General features: G+C 36.8%; 1 protein-coding gene across 5 annotated transcripts in view; it reads right to left on the bottom strand.

Annotated features, from left to right (window-relative positions):
* GALNT1 (polypeptide N-acetylgalactosaminyltransferase 1) overlaps positions 1–17,948 on the bottom strand; it is an 86,697-nt gene that overhangs the window by 16,053 nt on the left and 52,696 nt on the right. For all 5 annotated transcript variants that reach the window (XM_087948094.1, XM_087948095.1, XM_026678290.2 and 2 more), the window contains 4 exons: positions 16,380–16,587; positions 15,588–15,758; positions 8,158–8,275; positions 7,717–7,897 (listed from right to left, as the gene is read on the bottom strand). In XM_087948094.1, coding sequence (XP_087804220.1) covers positions 7,717–7,897; positions 8,158–8,275; positions 15,588–15,758; positions 16,380–16,587 — 678 coding nt within the window. The remainder of the gene's footprint in view (positions 1–7,716; positions 7,898–8,157; positions 8,276–15,587; positions 15,759–16,379; positions 16,588–17,948) is intronic.

Below are 17,948 nucleotides of genomic sequence, written 5' to 3'. Positions count from 1 at the left end.
AGTTAAGGAACAAGGGTCGACTCAGGAGTAAAGGCACAGGTGGACAGTGAATGGCCCCTCCCATAGGAAATAAAGAGAAGCGAAAGGGGAGTGGTGTTTGCAGGAGACAATTAGTTCATTTAATTAGTGTTTTTTGTTCGTGACTCTCAGAGACTTCTTGCCAAATATTTTCTTGTACAGCACTGCACTTGGAAGCTATCGGCCTGGCAACTCTCCAAACCTGATAAGGTCTGTGGTTGTAATTCACCCTTGAAAGACTGTCTGCTGGGGCTTTGCTGGATGTGAATGATAGGAATTTACATTACCCTAATAAAGAGGGGTTTTGTCAGGAAAGGAGTCTGTTTGTGATTTTGTGAACCCTAGTCAGAACACTATCTGGGCTGGCTGGCCCACACTCGTGGTGAGGCTACAGCAGCTTTTGGCAGACACTGGTTGCTATGTGGGGCCTGGACTTGGGCTCTTGGCAGCTCTCCTGCAGCACTTGTCGCTATCACTCCATCTCTTGGTGCTAGAATGGCCTTGCAAGGATATGCAGGCCAGGACTTTACAGGCCCAAAGGTTGTCTACAGCTTCTTTCAATGCTTCCATGGCTTGCTTGATCAGCGTGCAATCATATCTGAATCGCTGGGCCGCAGTTCCTCTTCAAGCTCCACATGCAATTCTCTTTGGTTGGTTCCTTTTCCTCCCCAGGTGAGGGTCACTTCGGAGAATCTCTCATTCCATTCTTTCCAGCTGATGCTCATCAGCCACCTGGGTCTCAGTTGCTCCTTGCCAGCTGCCGCCTCTCCTACCCACTCCAGGGAGTCTGCCTGGCCATGGGATCTGGCAGTTGCCTCTCCCCAGGCATCATTCTCTTCTTGGTCACTCTCATGAGATATCTCTGGTGTAATCCCCGTGGTAGCTTGGTGGCTCCAGGTTGACGATTTTTGCAGATCTGGCTTAATATTAGCCCTGCCCCAGCTGACTCTCTAGGAAAGAAAAACGTTTGACTCCATCTGAAGGTTTCAGGGATCTTTTACTAGAGACAAATGGATGCAGCGAAAGCAAGGCCAGATCTAAAGGAAACCCGTGCAAATTGCTAGGATGGTAGCTGGATGTTATGAGAACAGGACACTTCAAGAAGCAATTAACCTTCCTTTCCCAGGTCTTCAGTGCTTAAAAATCTTTCACAGATAAAGAAAGTTCTGGCCAATTGGGGAAAATTACAACTATCAATATTAGGCCGAATAGCGACCATAAAAATGAACATACTACCGAAACTATTATTCTATTTTCAAACAATTGGATAAGAAATTTTTTCAGGAATTAGATAGGACGGTAATGAAATTTATATGGATGGGGGGGAAAGCACGCATAAAATTGAAAACATTACAAGATAGTAGAACCAGAGGCGGCCTTGGACTCCCAAAATGGGAAACATATTATCAAGCAGCAATTTTACTATGGGTTAAGGAGTGGATAAACTTAAAAAAATAAAAGAATTTTGGCAATAGAAAGTCACGACCTCCAAGTTGGGTGGCATGCCTTTCTATGGGATAAAAAGAATAAGATCCACTCCTATTTCCATAGACATTTGATAAGGGACTCACTTTTACAAACATGGGAGAAAATAAAAAAAGCATTATTTGAAAAGACCAAACTGGATTTCACCTATGGAAGCTATATTATATCCAAATACAAGGGACACTAAAAAAATGATTAGATATAAAAAAATGGTAGATGAACAGGGGGAATTAAAAACACTGGATAAACTAAAAGAACAAGGGATAATATTAGACTGGTGGGTATATTTGCAAATTCAAACTAAATTTAAGAAAGATGTAAAGGAGCTAGGGATAGATAAAGATTTACAAAAATTGGACCAAAACTTGACAGGCAAGGATATAAAATTTATAACATGAACATATAATTATTTACTGGAGGTAGAACTAGAGGAGGAAATTGTTAAGGGACCAATGAATGGCTGGGCGAGAAATGTGGGTCATAATATAAATTTGGATGAGTGGGAAAAGACTTGGACCAAGAATTGGAAGCTGACTTTGTCAACGGCATTCAAAGAAAATCAATATAAAATGTTTTGTAGATGGCACTTAGCGCTGGCACAACTGGCGAAAATGTATCCAACCTTGAAACTAGAATGGTGGAAGTGCAAACAAAAGAAAGGAACGTTTTTCCATATGTGGTGGCAATGTATAGAGGTCAAAAAATACTGGAAGAAAATACAGAGATAGCTTTTTGAGTTTACAAAATATAAATTGAATTTGGAACCCAAAATGTTTTTATTAGGTATGATCAAAGAGAATTTGAGTAAAGATAAAAGATATCTTATTGTACACATCTTAACTGCAGGAAGAATCACGTTAGCACAAAATTGGAAGAGTGATAAAATACCACCAGATGAAGTTTTGATTCAAAAAATAATGGACTGTGCTGAACTAAATAAATTCACTATGGAACTGAAAGGCAAAGAGGATCGAGAATACTATGCGACATGGGAGAGGTGGTACGAATGGGTGAAGGATAAGGATAAAAATAATGCATAGTCACAAAATAAGAAACATGTATATACAATGACACAATAACTGTGAATGGAAATGAGACTTTTCTATTTTTTGTTTTTAAAGAATAAAAATTAATAAAAAAAATTGGTTCATACTTCTACTTCCTGTCTGTGCTGGTCTTCTTCTTTCCCCTCCTTTTACAACAACCCTCTTACCCTCACTTTCCCCCGTCCCTCTCTGAGTTCTGGAAGGCTGCACTACAAGCATCGCTTTTGATTAAAAAAAATACTTAAGTCATTTCCTGATTTGACTTAGAACTTCAATCAAATTATTTTGGGATTAAAATTATTATCTTTATTGTCAGAGTACATGTGTACAATGAGATTGGCTGAGCCTCCCTTCATGCACCCCCCAACACTACTCACAGTGAGGACAGAAGTCCCTAACCCAGTCCCAATCTTATTACGCTATGAGACCTTGTTGCACAATGCGCCAGCCCCGCAAGTCTATCATACTATGTTGACATGATTTCATGTTGTGATGGCTGTTAAATGAGATAGTCTTGTTAAATAACGCCCCCCGCCCCTGCTCTTATTGATGCAGTCATTAAGCAATTGTGCAGGTTTTTAAATGGAGCATAGGGAGGACTAGCACAGGCCTACCTGTCCTCGGCTTCCCAAGGACTATCACACCTTGAGGCACTCATATTTTGTTTCTTAACCCTCAGGGTCCCTACAACTCTTGGATATACTTTTCCCCAAGCAGGACTTTTCCCTTCTCTGGATCCTACAGGCCTTGAGCCTGCTTTCCACCCTATTGTGCCTCACACCTTCCTCCTCAATTACTTTTTAAAAATCTTTGGGGTTGAGGAAGTTGGGATAGGGAAGGAGAACAGGGAATCTATTGCTGGGCTGCATGTCACAATTCTACAAGCAGCTCTAGTTTTCTAAGCAACTATTTTCAGCATTACACTGCACAGCCAGCAACAGAGTAGCATGCTTTGCTTTGCATTTTTCAGGGAAGCAAAACAAAATAGCATAATCCCAGAAGCAACCACTCAGAAAATGGCAGCTAATTCTATGATCATATCATATCACCCAGCAAGGAAAAGGTTGTCCTCCTCCCCTCTTCTGGCCTCTTGAGTTTCAGGGATTTTTTTTTAATTATTATTTTTTATTGTACAATTTTCTTGGTTTTATATAAAATTTCTATATTCACAATAACATGGGTACAATGTCTACAATCTGTATTGAATACAGATAATAGATCTTATACACACAATAGTTAAAACTATTATTCTCAATACCTATTCACCTTCATCTTCACTTATCCTTATTAAAATTTTTGCATTATTTAATTAGGTGCTCTGTTCAATTTTGTCTATGATCAGTTAATCATATCAAACATTATAAACATCATGTAAACATCACATTTATAAGCATTTAACTTCCAAATAATTATAAACTTTTAACTTCCAAATAATTAAAGTTTACTTACCTTAATTATTCAATGTTCATTATTCAATTACACAAATTACTTCATCTTTGTTTACATATACAGATTTCTAACTTCTGCTATTTTCTAAACATTAATAAAATAGTTCCCAAATTAAAAAAGTAATCTTTGCCCCATTTCTAATTTCTATCTTTATACTAATTCTTAATAGTACATCTCATGTGTTAAACAGTATTCTGCATTTATTCCTCATCTCTTGCCTGTTTCATATCTCAACTCTTATTGACTTCTTGGCACATCTCCCATGCTCCTCCCATGGGGTCTTGTATCTTCTTGTCTCTTTCGTGTTTGATCTAAGTATTTCTTATATCTCTGCCGCTTCTTCACTCTTTTGAACCTTCAATACACCTTTTAATGATTTTTTCCTCACTTCAGGGGTGTCTTTCTGTATATCCCCTTCTAATTTTTGATCTCTTAAAGTGTAATTCACTATTTCTATTTCAGCTTTTATTACCTCTTCTTTTTTATCTTTTTGTGTTATTTGTCATTTTCCCTCTCCTATCCTTTTCTTTGTTCTATTTTCTTTATTTCCTGAATTTCATGTTTATTGTTCATTGTCTTTTGCTCATAGTTTTCTGGTCTCACAACTACATCATATATCAATTCTTTTATCTCCCTATGGTTCCCTGTCATCATTTCCTGCGTACCTTAGAGAATCAATAATATTTCTTTTAGTAAGGCATTTATTTCACTCTGCTGTACCATTTTCCCTTATTTTAATAAATTTAAAATTTTCCTGACAAAATTCCAATGTCCCAGTTATGTCACACCAAGATAGCCAGTATTAGAGCAGTTCACAAAGTCACTCCATTAATTAGTCCCTTAACAATCTCCACTTTGTTTCACAACTCCAAGCTGTTTCTCACTGTCTGGCGTATTTATAATTCTCAAGGCTCTAAAAGTTGAATGTTTTCAGTTTGTCTTGAAGCACCAAATATAATCAGTTTGCAGGTGTTGTTTAATGTATTCCAGCTAATCTGCCCTAGTCATAACAACTTTCACTTCTTCTTTTTCCAGCTCTATTTTGCCTTCCTTGGCCAGCAGATGTCACTGTTACTCTTTTTCTCCACTTGCTGCAAATAAAATGTCTCCAAAAATATTTTCCAATAATTTCCCAAAGTCCTTCAAATCAAAGTGATAGTAAAAGTATAATCCAGAATTTTGAAACAATGTAATTTTTGAAAAACTAACCAATCCAGTCTGTCTTTTATTTTTAAAATTACTTCTGTCTACAATTTCTTTTCTTTCTTTTCCAAATCTGATAGTAGTTCTAGGTCTTAGTCACTGCTATTTACATCCGTTGAGTCCCACTTTCCAAAAGGGAAAATTAGGGAAAATTTAGGGAAAATTCCATGGCAAAAGTTAGAAGAATTCTTACCCACACCAAGCACAGTTACAGGATCTTTCCTTTCTTCTCTTCTGTTTCAGCTGTCATCACAGCTTCGGTTCAGCCATAATGGATGTCTTCTCTTCTGCCAGTTCAAGGGGTTTTCTAAAGGTCAGATGCGGAGACTGCGCTCTCTTCATGACCACAGAAGCATCTCTTCTGCCTTCATCACCCCTATGGGGTGACTTTTGGCCCCATAGAGCCCCCGGGCTGAAGAAATCAGCAGGACTTCACAGAGCTACTGCTCGTCTGCACAGCTTCGCCGTGACGTCAGCTGCCTTCTCCCTGAGTTTCAGAGATTTTTGAAAGATGACGAGAAATGTGTGGGGCCTGGTGGAGTGGATAGGAGGCCCAAAGCCTGAGGGGATCCAGTGGAGAGATGGGGGCAGGAGAGAGGCAGGGGACACTGTATGTCCCTGCAGTCGAGAAAGGGAAAACAATCATGGGAGCACTGCAGCAGCAGTAGTTTTTGGATGACGTCATAGTTTTTGTGAGGCTCACAGTAACTTCAAACGGTTGCTAAGTGATCTATCATAAGTCAAAGATTACCTGTGTTTCCACATATTACTATCTAGCTACATGCAGAATATAAGTATAGAGATCATAAGTACAGAAGTATAAACAAAAAAAATGGGAACAGAGTTATAGATATGTGTGCAGAGAAAATCTACTTATGCTATCCACTGGTAGGATTCAGCCGGTTCGTATCGGTTTCCTGCAAACTGGTTGTTACATTACAAACTCACTCACCTACCCCACAGCTATTAAAGTGGATCCCGGGCATTGTGCTGCAATGGAAAAATAGGCAACAGAGCAGCATACACGAGGGAAGGAGAAGGCTGCTTTCCCTCCTCCTTCCCTCATGTCGGCCACTCCGTTGTCTGTTTCTCCATTGCAATGCAACCTTCATGATTCACTTTGATAGCAGGTGTATATGTGTGTGTAATAATTTGCCTGACCAAACTAACTCCACAGTCTTTTATCGTGCTGCCAACTTAATTCCTTGTCCCTCTCACTTTTGCCCGCAGGCTGACCAATAGCCCCTACAAGCAGCTCCACAGGGATGAGGGGAAATCCTTCTCTCCACTTCCCCCCTTCATCTTCCCACACGATCTCTTGGGAGCATGGGAGCATTGACTCCTTGTCTCTATGGTAATCTCCCCTTCCTCGTACCTTGGAAACCTCACCTCTTAAAGGAGCCACATCCAGAAGACTGAAACAGCCGCAAGACCAACATGTAGACCAGCACCCTTGGAAACAGCCTTTCGGCAAAGGGTGAAAATTTAACAACCGGTTTGCCCAGGGTCAGGTTGGCCATTGCAGGAGGCTTGTCCTGCAAACGTGGCGGAGCATGGAGAACAGGGATGGGCCACGCCTCCTATGATAGTCAACCTGACAGACCCTAGGTAAACCAGTTGTTAAATTATCTGAATACCACCTATACCCTTGTAAAAAGAGAAGTAGGACAAAGACAGATGTTTTGGTGGTGGCTCCAATTTTATGGAATGTGCTATATTCTCTCCCATCTGATATTTTGGAACATAGCAAAGATCCTTCTTTTTCAGTGGTGCCCAGGTAGCCATTAAAGTTGTTAGGATGGTTCAGAATTCTTTGATAATTATGTTGATGTTTTTAAGTTAAGTGTAACTTAACAACTATATGAATGGGGAATATTAGAATTATTTTAACCAAATAATATTAAGTAATAATATCACACATACATACATGTGTGTGGGTGTATGTATGTGTAAACTATTGTATATGTTAGTGCATGCATAATATATATGCACAAGTGTACATGTACTGTTAATATTAACAATATAGTTGTATAATAAAGTAATAATATTATGAAAGTAATAGTATTATGAAAGTGACATTTCAGTGCAGGAAATAAAGGTATGTCTAATATACGTTAGATCTTTAAAAGAAAGATTACATTTTAAAATAGGTCCATTTCCAACTGTCATAATGTACAATAAACACATACATACATACATGCATATACATCCATATGTATATGTCAATGACTCATGAAATCAATAGTACCATAATTTATGAATTTGATAGATGAAGAGGACTTAATGTAGTAAATATCAATTAGTAAAGTATACTCAATGTATATTCAGCATAAGCTGCAAAAAGGTAAACTGGGTAATTAAACTATATCTGAAACTCAGAAACTACTTTGTCAAATGTTATTGAATAAAAATTTACATATTATCCAAATAAGAACCAAAAATAACTGGAAACCCAAAATAAAATTAAAACTCAGTTTCAATTATTGAGATTTTTATGCTAAGGTGCCTTGCTCACCTGGAGAAATTATGTAAAAAAAGTTTTTGAATTCATCCATCCAAACTTCTGCAAGTCGCCTATTATTTTTATTAATAATCTGTCCAGTGCCTCCTGGAAAAGTGTAAGGAGTGGCTTTTCGGAAAACATGTCCCACATGTGAACATGTCACAATTTCCAAAGTTCCTCCACATTGCCAAATCTGAAAATGCCAAAAAAACGCTATTAAAAATCATTTACAATATACTTCCTATACAATTCAAAATAAATTACAATTGTATAATAAAACCTGACCTGTAGAGACTGAATTTTCAGGTGCTCCCTTTGTATTATTCCATTCTGGCATATTAACAAGGCTTATGTATGCCTTTAATAACACTGCAGAAATATTTATGTGAAGGTCCTTCTGTTTCTACTGAAAAATATACCCAAACACATGCAATTTAAAATGATATTTCTTACTCTGAATGAAATCTCTAGGTTTTCTCCTCCCCATATATCCATTCCAGCATCATACGTTCCAATTTCTTGAAAATAATCTCTGTCTATGGAAAAGAGGCCTCCTGCCATTGTAGGTGTCCTAAAACAAGAATAAAATTTTCTGAACTGAGATGTGATATTTATCAATGTTTAACAGTGAATTCAAATGGTGAGTGCCAATCAAAATGGACATAAAACTGAACCACTGAGAAACAAGGAGACACTGGCCTATTCCAGAGCTTTGTGGATATTCACTACAACATTCTATTATTGTACAGCAGTGCTTCACAAACTTTTTTCATAACCCAAACTGGTTATCTATATGCCCTGTTTACTGCTTATCAGAGTCTTTATTTAAAGTCCTGGTGGTTTTTGGATAATGGGTTTATGTGTTGTTACCAAAGAAACTTAATTGTTACCCAATTTGGGGTAATTTAGTCAGGTTCAAGAAGCACTACTGTACAGAGTAAAGAAAATAAATTTGATGGAGATTACTAAAGCAACAAAGTGAAATACTGCTTAAATTAACATAATAGGGAAAGATTATGAAAATGATTCAAGACACTTCCCTGACCCTGCAATTCACATGAATGTAACTGGGGGTGGGGGAGGGAAATAATCAGATTTTCAAAATCTAAATAAATATATTTTTGGTCTATTGTATAGTCTGCCTTGTAGGGTTGACAATTATCATCCAATTTGTATTACTCCAAAATTAAAGCATATTTATGTTATCACTAAAATAGTATATAATATTTTCTTATTTAAGATACATATAATTCTAATAGGATTAATCTTTTTCCCCTCCTGGGTCTATTAAATTTTGTGGGGATGACTTACGAAGTTTTTATAAAAAGAAAAGATAATACAACAGCTAGATTCTGAGCTATTGGTAGATTTCAATTATAGCCTCCCTCCATTGGACTATAATGACTATATTGATTCTGAAAATCAGGAAACAGCAATAATGCCTATTTTTTAAAAAGAGATTTTCTAGATAATTATTGTCTAGTCATTCATTAAAGATCATCAGCAAATTTTAAATGTGCTTTGAGATTCTTTGCCATTTATTGCAAGGGTGAAGAATTAGAAAAAATATGAAAAAACTAAAGTTTTGAATTCTCAAATTCAGAAAACCAAAATTATGAAACATCTTGGAATATTTTTTCAAGCTTCCAGTGGGAAAAATGCTTGTGCTATGTAATTCAGAAAATCAACCTCAGCAATTGAATTATTTATTGATCATGGAGTGTCTTATTCATTTCTTCTACCTTAAAGCTATTCTCTGCTAAAGAGTGCTCTCAGTTAGATTCTAATTGTTATTATAGACAGTTCTCGACTTATGACCACAATTGGGATCAGAATTTCTACTGCTAAGCAAGGCGGTTGTTTATTTATTATCTATAAAATTTATATGCTGCCCATCTAACTATCCAAAGAGACTCTGAGTGGCTCAAGTGACTCTTGTTAAATGAACAGTGTCCAATTTTATGATTATTTATTTTTTTGCCGTGATTGCTTACCAAATCATTGCAGTTATTAAATCATGGCCATTGCAATGTGCCCATGATCACAATTTCGGCATTAGGCAATCCACCTGGTTTAAGACCAACCACAGGACTAATGCAATTATCCTCATCATGCTATCTCAGCCAACCACTCTTATGACACACAAAGCTGTTGTAGTCCTGGAGACCCAAGCCTGCTCCTTACCCCAACAGGCCCAAGAGGCTTCAGTCAGTTATAAGGCCCAGCAGCATATATTGCTTCATTTACCTTTGTTCTATTGAACTGCTGACAAGCACACCCAGACAATGTGAGATGCAGTCTTTCTATAGAAGCCACCTTACACCTGTTTTTAAGCAAGTTCATTTTCACAATTGTTCAAAAGTTCCTCATGCAATTTGAAGGAGCCTTCCAAAAACTCCAATTGGCACCACCTTGCAGAATGGTGCAAAGCAGCCTCTGTAGGAAAGCTATGCTTCACATCAGTTGGACACACCTGCCAGCAGCTGCAGAAAAACATAAAGGTAAGTGGAGTACTTCATGGATACTGCTGGGCCTTTAACCAGTTGAAGCTTCCTGGGATCAGTGAAATGGAAAGCAAACCATCTCCTGGATGTGGTGAGAAGAAAGAAAGCTTGGGCCTTCTGGCCCATGGCAGGTTTGCATAAAGTCCGGTGGGATGATCCCCGGCCACTCACTGCCAGGCCTCCACCAACCCTGTGAAGACCCTACACTCTGTTTAACAACCTGTGTGATTCCTTAACCAGAAGAGCCAGGATTGTTAGCAAAAAGATCATGTTACATCTTAATCATTGCTTCACTCAATGACCAAATATTTCAAATTCATTTGTGATTGTAAGCTGAAAACTACCTGAAAATTCTATCACAGAGGGCTGTTAACTGAGGGTAACATTTTACCAACTGTTATACTACTGGCAGGTATTAAAGGCAGGTATCAGAAGATACCCTATGCCAGTGATCCCCAACCTTTTTTATGCTGCGGCCCGGTACCGGCATCAGCTGGGCGCCGCGGCCCAGTACCGGCATCAGCTGGGCACCGCCATCTTTTTTTGATGAAAAAGTGCTTCTGGTGACCTCACCGGAAGCACGTTTTCATCAAAAAGATGGCGGCCAGCGCTTCCGTGAGCTTTTCCGGGTAGAAATGGCTTTTTACCCGGAAAAGCTCACCGAGCGATGGCGCCATCTTTTTGATGAAAAGTGCTTCCGGTGAGCTTTCACCCGAAAAGCTCACCGGAAGCACTTTTTCATCAAAAAAGATGGCGCGCCTTAGCAAACCAGCGCCCGGTAGGACTTGTTCCACGGACGTGCCGGTCCACGGACCGGTGGTTGGGGACCCCTGCCCTATGCTACCCATTTATGCCCTTGTAAAAAGGCACTGTAGAATTACTGCTCATACTTCATAATACCACATGAAATTATACTCATTTACTCTCCAGTAGCAAATACTCAGGGTTTATGAATTCCTATTACATTATAAACCGTCTTCTCTACTACTCGGATATTGCCAAATTTTATCAAATAGTTATTAAAAGTAGGCAAGACATGACATTCTCCAACAATGACATTTGTTGATAGAAACTTTCCGTGACGGGATATTAAAAATCCTTACTATTAACATATTAACTACATCTAACAACTCTTTATTTAGAATTTTAGATAATAAAGTATAATTTTTTAGGTTTCAGTTAAGGATATAATTTTAGCCTTAAATTTAGCTTTAAACACAATGATTCTCGGGTTTTAGATCATTTTCAATTCAGGTTTTAGATTGTCTTAGTTTTTTTTGCAAGTCCCTACAATTTTCTTGGCATGATTTGGTTGCCACTGCTTCCTTCATAAGGGCAGAGAAAATGACTAGTCCAAAGTCACCCAACTGGCTTTGTGTCTAAGAGAGGACTAGAACTCGTGGTTCTAGTCTAATGCCTTAACCATTATCCCAAACTAGGTTCTCCTTTTTAGCATAGTTTTAAATATATTAGGATAGCATATGCCCAGGCACAGAAAATGAATTATGCTTTAAGGTGCTACTGCTTTCTGTTGTTGTTTTTTCTGAATTTTTATGCTGATCTTTGATGAAATAAATATGATATTGATATTGAGCCAAGACATGTTAAGTTCAATCTGCTACAAACATATAAACTGGTATGGTTCATGAAATGATTCCTTTAGATTAAACTATAGAAAAATATATGTATGGATTAGGAAGATGCTATGATGTTTTTTAAGTTCTCTAAATATTCCAGACTTAATCTGTTCATGTTAGGAACAATGCCTGTATAAACTGATTCTCACTATGCTATCTGATTAGGCATTATGCCAGCCAGATCTTAATTGCATGTTTATTTATTTATAATATTAGTAGGTCAATGTTTAGGACAAAATTCTTCTCAATACACCTTTATTAAATAGTGTAAAAGAAATCAATAAAATGCTTATGTCCAAAAGTTAAAAATTCCCCCCTCCTTTCATTTTATGCTGTGGGAACTATGTTTAGTCTAACAAACAAAAAGACTAGGTATGAATTATAGAAGTCTTCCAATTTTTGAAGGCTGTCACCTTCTTAGGGGGCAACTATTATCCAAAGCCCCTGAGGGCAGGAAAAGAAGTAATAGGTAAAAGATTATTAAAGAGAGATCCAACCTGGAATTAGGGAGAAATTTCCTGACAGTAAGAACAATGGAACTAGCCTCCAAAAGTTGTGGGTGCTCCTTCACTGGATGTTGGACTACCATTTGGCTGGAATGGTACAGGGTCTCCTGCTCAAGAAGGGGATTGGACTAGAAGACCTCCAAGATCCCTTCCAACCCTGTTATTCTATGTTCTAATTCAGTAAGTGGCTTCAGAGAACAAATGTCCTAGAACCGTCTTAAAAGTTACCAGTGATAGGGTGTTAATAAACTTCAATAATATCTAACTTCCATATGTCTTTCAGTGCCTTTCACATCCTCTTTCTTTCCATCCACTTTCCATCCATTCTGTTGACAACGTATTTCTTAATTCCTTTTCTTATAGAGCTCGTACTTTATATTCCTGCAGTTATTCTAATTTCATTCTTTTTTCAATGTGTATTCCTGTTGTAATGACGAGGCAGTCGAGTTGTTTGATCATGAACAACTGAATCATGATGATCTTTATTGGAGTCTAGTCTTGCATTTATACACATTTTTAGTTATCCTCCAACATTGGTTAACTTTGGTTACTGCTTAACTTTTGTTACTGTTTAGCACAGTAATCCATACAATTAATTATCTCTAGTTAAAGTCTAACATATGTTTACTTCCTCTCTCTAATCCTCCTTTAGATTAGTGACTTTGTTTACCTGAGTTGTATTTGCTTGGAAACATTCTTTATCTGAGGTTTGCCATCCGAGATTGGAACATTCCTGCAATTACAACTCTACATATTCCCCAATTCTCTTGAAACTAACAAAATGCTCTGCCCTACAATCATAACCTATCATCTAATTTCAATCTTTAATCATAAATAATCAAATCAATTATTGATTCATTTATTTTCTATGTGTAAATGAAAGTTTGGTCTAGTGATTATGGCACCAGACTAGAAATCAGAAGACTGTGAGTTCTAGATCTGCCTTAAGCATGAAAGCTGAATGGGCGACTCTGATTCAGTCACTCATTCTTAGCGCAACTGATTCACAGGGTTGCAATTGTGGGGAGAATAAGAGGAGGAAGGAATATTATGTATGTTCACCACCTTGGAGTTATTTATAATTAAGGTAAGATAAAATAAAAAGACAGGTGCTTTAAACAAACTTTTTTATAAATCTGAATTTTTAGATCTTCAAATGGTTCAGTCACTTTTCTACACTCTAATTCCTACCTATTCACTTGTACAATTACAGAGTAACATTTCCCCCATATCACATTGATTCAGATTTTCCTCCAAACACATTTCTTGTTCTTCTGTTATTAGAGTACAAATTTCACCAATTGAGTTTCTACTTCCATATGCACAGTGAAAAATTTAGATACCAATTAAATTCCAACACGTTTTAGCGTTTTCATTCAGGTAAGTCTGCATTTTCATTTTAACATGATTTCAGTTTTCTCTACATTATTTTACTTTCACTCAGATTTATCACTTCTTTCCCCCCTTTTCTTACCTTCACAAATGCTTAATTTGCCTATTTCCTGTTGCTTTCATTTGTTTAATTCATTTTTTGCCATTTATTCTTCTTACATCCCAATTAGGATTTTTTCCATGTGTTGTCATTACCAGATGATACCACAGGTACTGATCATATAACATTATGGTTTTAATCAATTAAAGATTTTACATTACAACATTTACATTTCCTGCAAATATTCTGGAAAAGTAATTATCAGTATGATCATGTTTTGGCCAGAATGCCACAAATGTACTGAAAGTCCATTTCACCCAATACAAGCCAAAATGTCTAAACCAGAGATTATCTTGCAAGCCAACACTATCCCAATAACCTCAAATTAGTTATTTTACAAATAGTCCTCCGGTTATATCTATTTGTTCAATGAGAGTTAGAAGGTACTGAATGAATGGTAGTTACTACCCGTCTCTGAAGTTCCAGCCACTGCAGCTTTCCCAGTATCATGTGATCAAACTTCAGATGCTTGGCAATGTTTGACAAGTATACGTCCACCTATCTTCACCCCCACTCGCTACTAACTCCTACTCCTCTTCCATCTCCCTCCAGCTATCCCCTACTTCAGCTTTCCCCACTTGACTTTTGCTGCCCTCTTTCTCCTGTTTTTGATGAATTGTGCCCAGCAGAGGCAGCTGCTGATCCTTTTCAAGGACTTTGTGAGAAAAGCTGCAGTAAGATATGTCGAGGCTTGGGAGAAAGGCCATATGGAGGAGCAGCAGGAATAGGCAGCAGCAGTAGAGTGCAAGGTAGTCAGAACAGCAGAAATGGGGTAGATGGAAGAGGAGTAAAAGTTATGGGTAAGAATAATAGGGCAGAAGTCCTGGCCTAACAGTCACAACTGGGACTGCCACTATTAAATGCTGCAGACAGGTGAAGTTTCACTAATGAACATTTTACTTAGCAATGGAAGTTTAGTCCTAATTAGAATCACAACCTGAGGATTACCTGTTCTAAACATATTTTAAACTTTTAATTATTTACATACTCATTTTAATTTGTTCATATATTTACAAATGATCTTTCAAAACAAACTCATAATAATATTGGTATCCAGTAATGCAAAACAAATAATTTATCATTTGAGCTCCCCATTATCCTCACTATATTCAAAAACAAAGGCATTAATTATTACAAATGTATTATTTAGCTTTAATACTGGAATTCTTTAGTATGCTGCATATCCATATAAATTATATTAATAAATTCTTAATTTGAAAATAAACTAACAGCATCCTTTTCTTGCTATACTCTCTTCAAAATATTCTGAAAGCATGGTGCTTGTCAGCTGTTTTCAACTAACTAGGCAAGAAATTGGCAAGAATAAATTTCTACAGGCATGATGTGGAGATTATATGGAAATCATAGAAAAGTTGTGAGGCCATTACACAACAATTCCAATGACTTCCATGTATCAAATGCATAATTATGGTAAAATTATAGTTCATTTTTTTACTTATTTGTCATATTCATATTGCTCATCTCATAAAACATGATTTATTGGTCTAAACAGTGTAACAGTTTAAAGATTTTTATTTCTGGGTGGAGGAATAATTTCCATTTTCCTCTGGTTTTGGAAATGGAGCAGTGGTTTCAGGTTGTTTAACTGACCTTCTGAGAAATATATTACACATTAATTCATTACTCACAGAGCCTTGTAATTATTTCTAACTCTCAAAGGAATATCCATCAAACTGAATATCCATTAAAGTATTCAGTTTAATCAAAAATCAGTTTTCTTTACCTAACTGGAAGAGTCCGATCACCTTTCCTTCTATCCATTTCTCTCTGAGGAACAGGATACCATCGGAAATTTAACTTCCAGTTGAATCCTCCATAAGTCATATCAGAGCCTGCCATATATTCAAATGTGTCATCACTGATTACATCAATGATAGGACAAACTACAGTTTTCCTAGAGAAATAAACGACATGGATTGTTATAGACAAATATAATAACATTGCTATGTGTTATTCACTATAGGGGAGCAAATATGCAGCTTATTATTAAATGATTTTGATCCTAATTTTTAAACATTGGAGACTACCTGTAATGATGATGTATAATTAGGGACAAGGTTATTAGAGCCCTCTATGTCACTAAATCATCTGTACACTTGTTCAGATTCAGAAGTAGAGGATGAAATATTATAAACATTATGTCCAGTTGACTTTAACAAAACTAGTATTCCAGGTAAAACATGTGAGATTATTTGAAGCTATAGCTTTCAAAGTAAAATAGTGGCAAACATTTGATGAACCCATATTAAAATCTTCTTCACTTTAAAAAAGCATTTGCATTAAAAAAAAGACTGGGGAAAAGCAGGGATAGCTGAAATTCAATCCATTATATACACACAATTCATTTAAACATGGTTATGTTCTGCTGCTTATTTTTGTCAAAACATGCTCCACTGAACAATAAAACCCTCAGGAGGAACTATTAATTTTAGTCATTGTTTTGAAAGAGTATTATTATGAACACATTTAACTAAATTAATAAATATTAATCTTTAACACGTTATAAAATAACCACCTGTTAGCTTTAATCCGTGCTAACAGAGGCTCAAGCCAACCTACAGTGCATTCACAATGAGCATCTAAAAAGGTAATGACTTGGCCTTTAGAGGCAGCAGCTCCTTTCAATCTGGCTCTGATGAGTCCAGAACGCTGCTCCATTCGAATCACATACACTGGTATTCGTAATTTTTTCACATAGTTCTCCAATGGCCTCTTCAAGAAGTCTGAAAAACAGTGTCAAACAAAAAGTGACTTAAATGTTTCTTGCATATAAACCCTTACTAGCATTTGTCTAATTTGTAGATTGACTTTGATTTCAGCTATGAAAAAAATAACCACAAATCCAGCAACAAGCTACAGCAAATAGTAAATTACAAAATGGGAGACAGAAGTAATACAAGGGATATGGAAAGAGGGAGGACTTCTGTTGGAAATTGCAACTTGAGATATGTTCCAGTTTTTGGTCTGATACCAATTCTCCACAGTTCTACACTTAAGAGTGAGTTTCTACGTCTGAAGAAATTTCCCTGGGGAAAGGAAAGTTCTTGATATTTATTTATTTTTTGTTCCGTGGATGGCTGGATGCTCTCGAAGAGCTTCTTGAAGAAATAATCAGGTAGTCTCTGGCTGGGGGAATGAGAACCAGGTCAACCAAGAACCAAGTTCACCATGGAAGAATTGGCCATTTAAAATGAACAATAAAAAGAGGATCTCTTGGCTGCAGCTTGCTTTTCTCCTTTTTGTTGAAACATTATTATTTTTGAATGTCTGTGATTTTAAGGAGGAGAGGTGGAGTTCCTGTAATTGAGCCAAGTAAGGAAGCTGGAAACTACTTCAGAAATTTTATGATTTAAATCTAGAGAATTTTACTACTGCTAAGCTGACGATGCTGAACTTTTTTATTTTTAGAACAAAGACTGTTTAAATGGTGCTTTGAGTCTGTTGTGAGGAGGAGGAAAATAAAAAGTTACCTGCATCTGATTTGAGAAGTTATTTCACTGTAAAGGAACACTGGACCACTTGACAGAATCTGAACTTTACTTGAAACCTACATTGTAGTGGTGCTACAATATTGGGAGAGCCAAAGTCCATAACAGTACTAATAGCACTAAATTAAATGGAATTAATGTTACTAATCTTTAAATTATAGTTATATCAGGATTATGGTGACATAGAAAAGAGTAGAGAGAAGACTATAAGGAAAGCTTGAATCCCTAAGAGCTATTTTGGAAGAATACACAAGTAAAACACATGAAGCCAGTCTAGGCAATGGAAGCAAAGCTTGAATTAAAAATTAATACACTTTCAAAGGAACTCCATGAGGAGATATATAACTGCAGCTGTTAAACAGATAAAGGATAGATAGATTTTCTGGAGCGTATATTGAAGAAGAAAAATATCCAGTATGAAGCTAACTTGGACAAGAGGGCTCTCCTGTTACTACAGCTCAAGCAACTTGTTAAGGTTTTGAGCAATTCCTCAATTTTCTGGAGAGGATATTAGATCAAGAACGATTAAATCTTTGACTCAATTAATTAACTGGGAAGAAAAGAAATTGAATCTTGAAATGGATAAAATATGCAGA

Source organism: Notechis scutatus, chromosome Z, assembly GCF_049901735.1.
Source record: "Notechis scutatus isolate UNSWTSFEM ecotype Mainland chromosome Z, rNotScu1.2, whole genome shotgun sequence".
Lineage (NCBI taxonomy): Eukaryota > Metazoa > Chordata > Lepidosauria > Squamata > Elapidae > Notechis > Notechis scutatus.
This window is presented reverse-complemented; position numbering and strand designations above follow the sequence as displayed.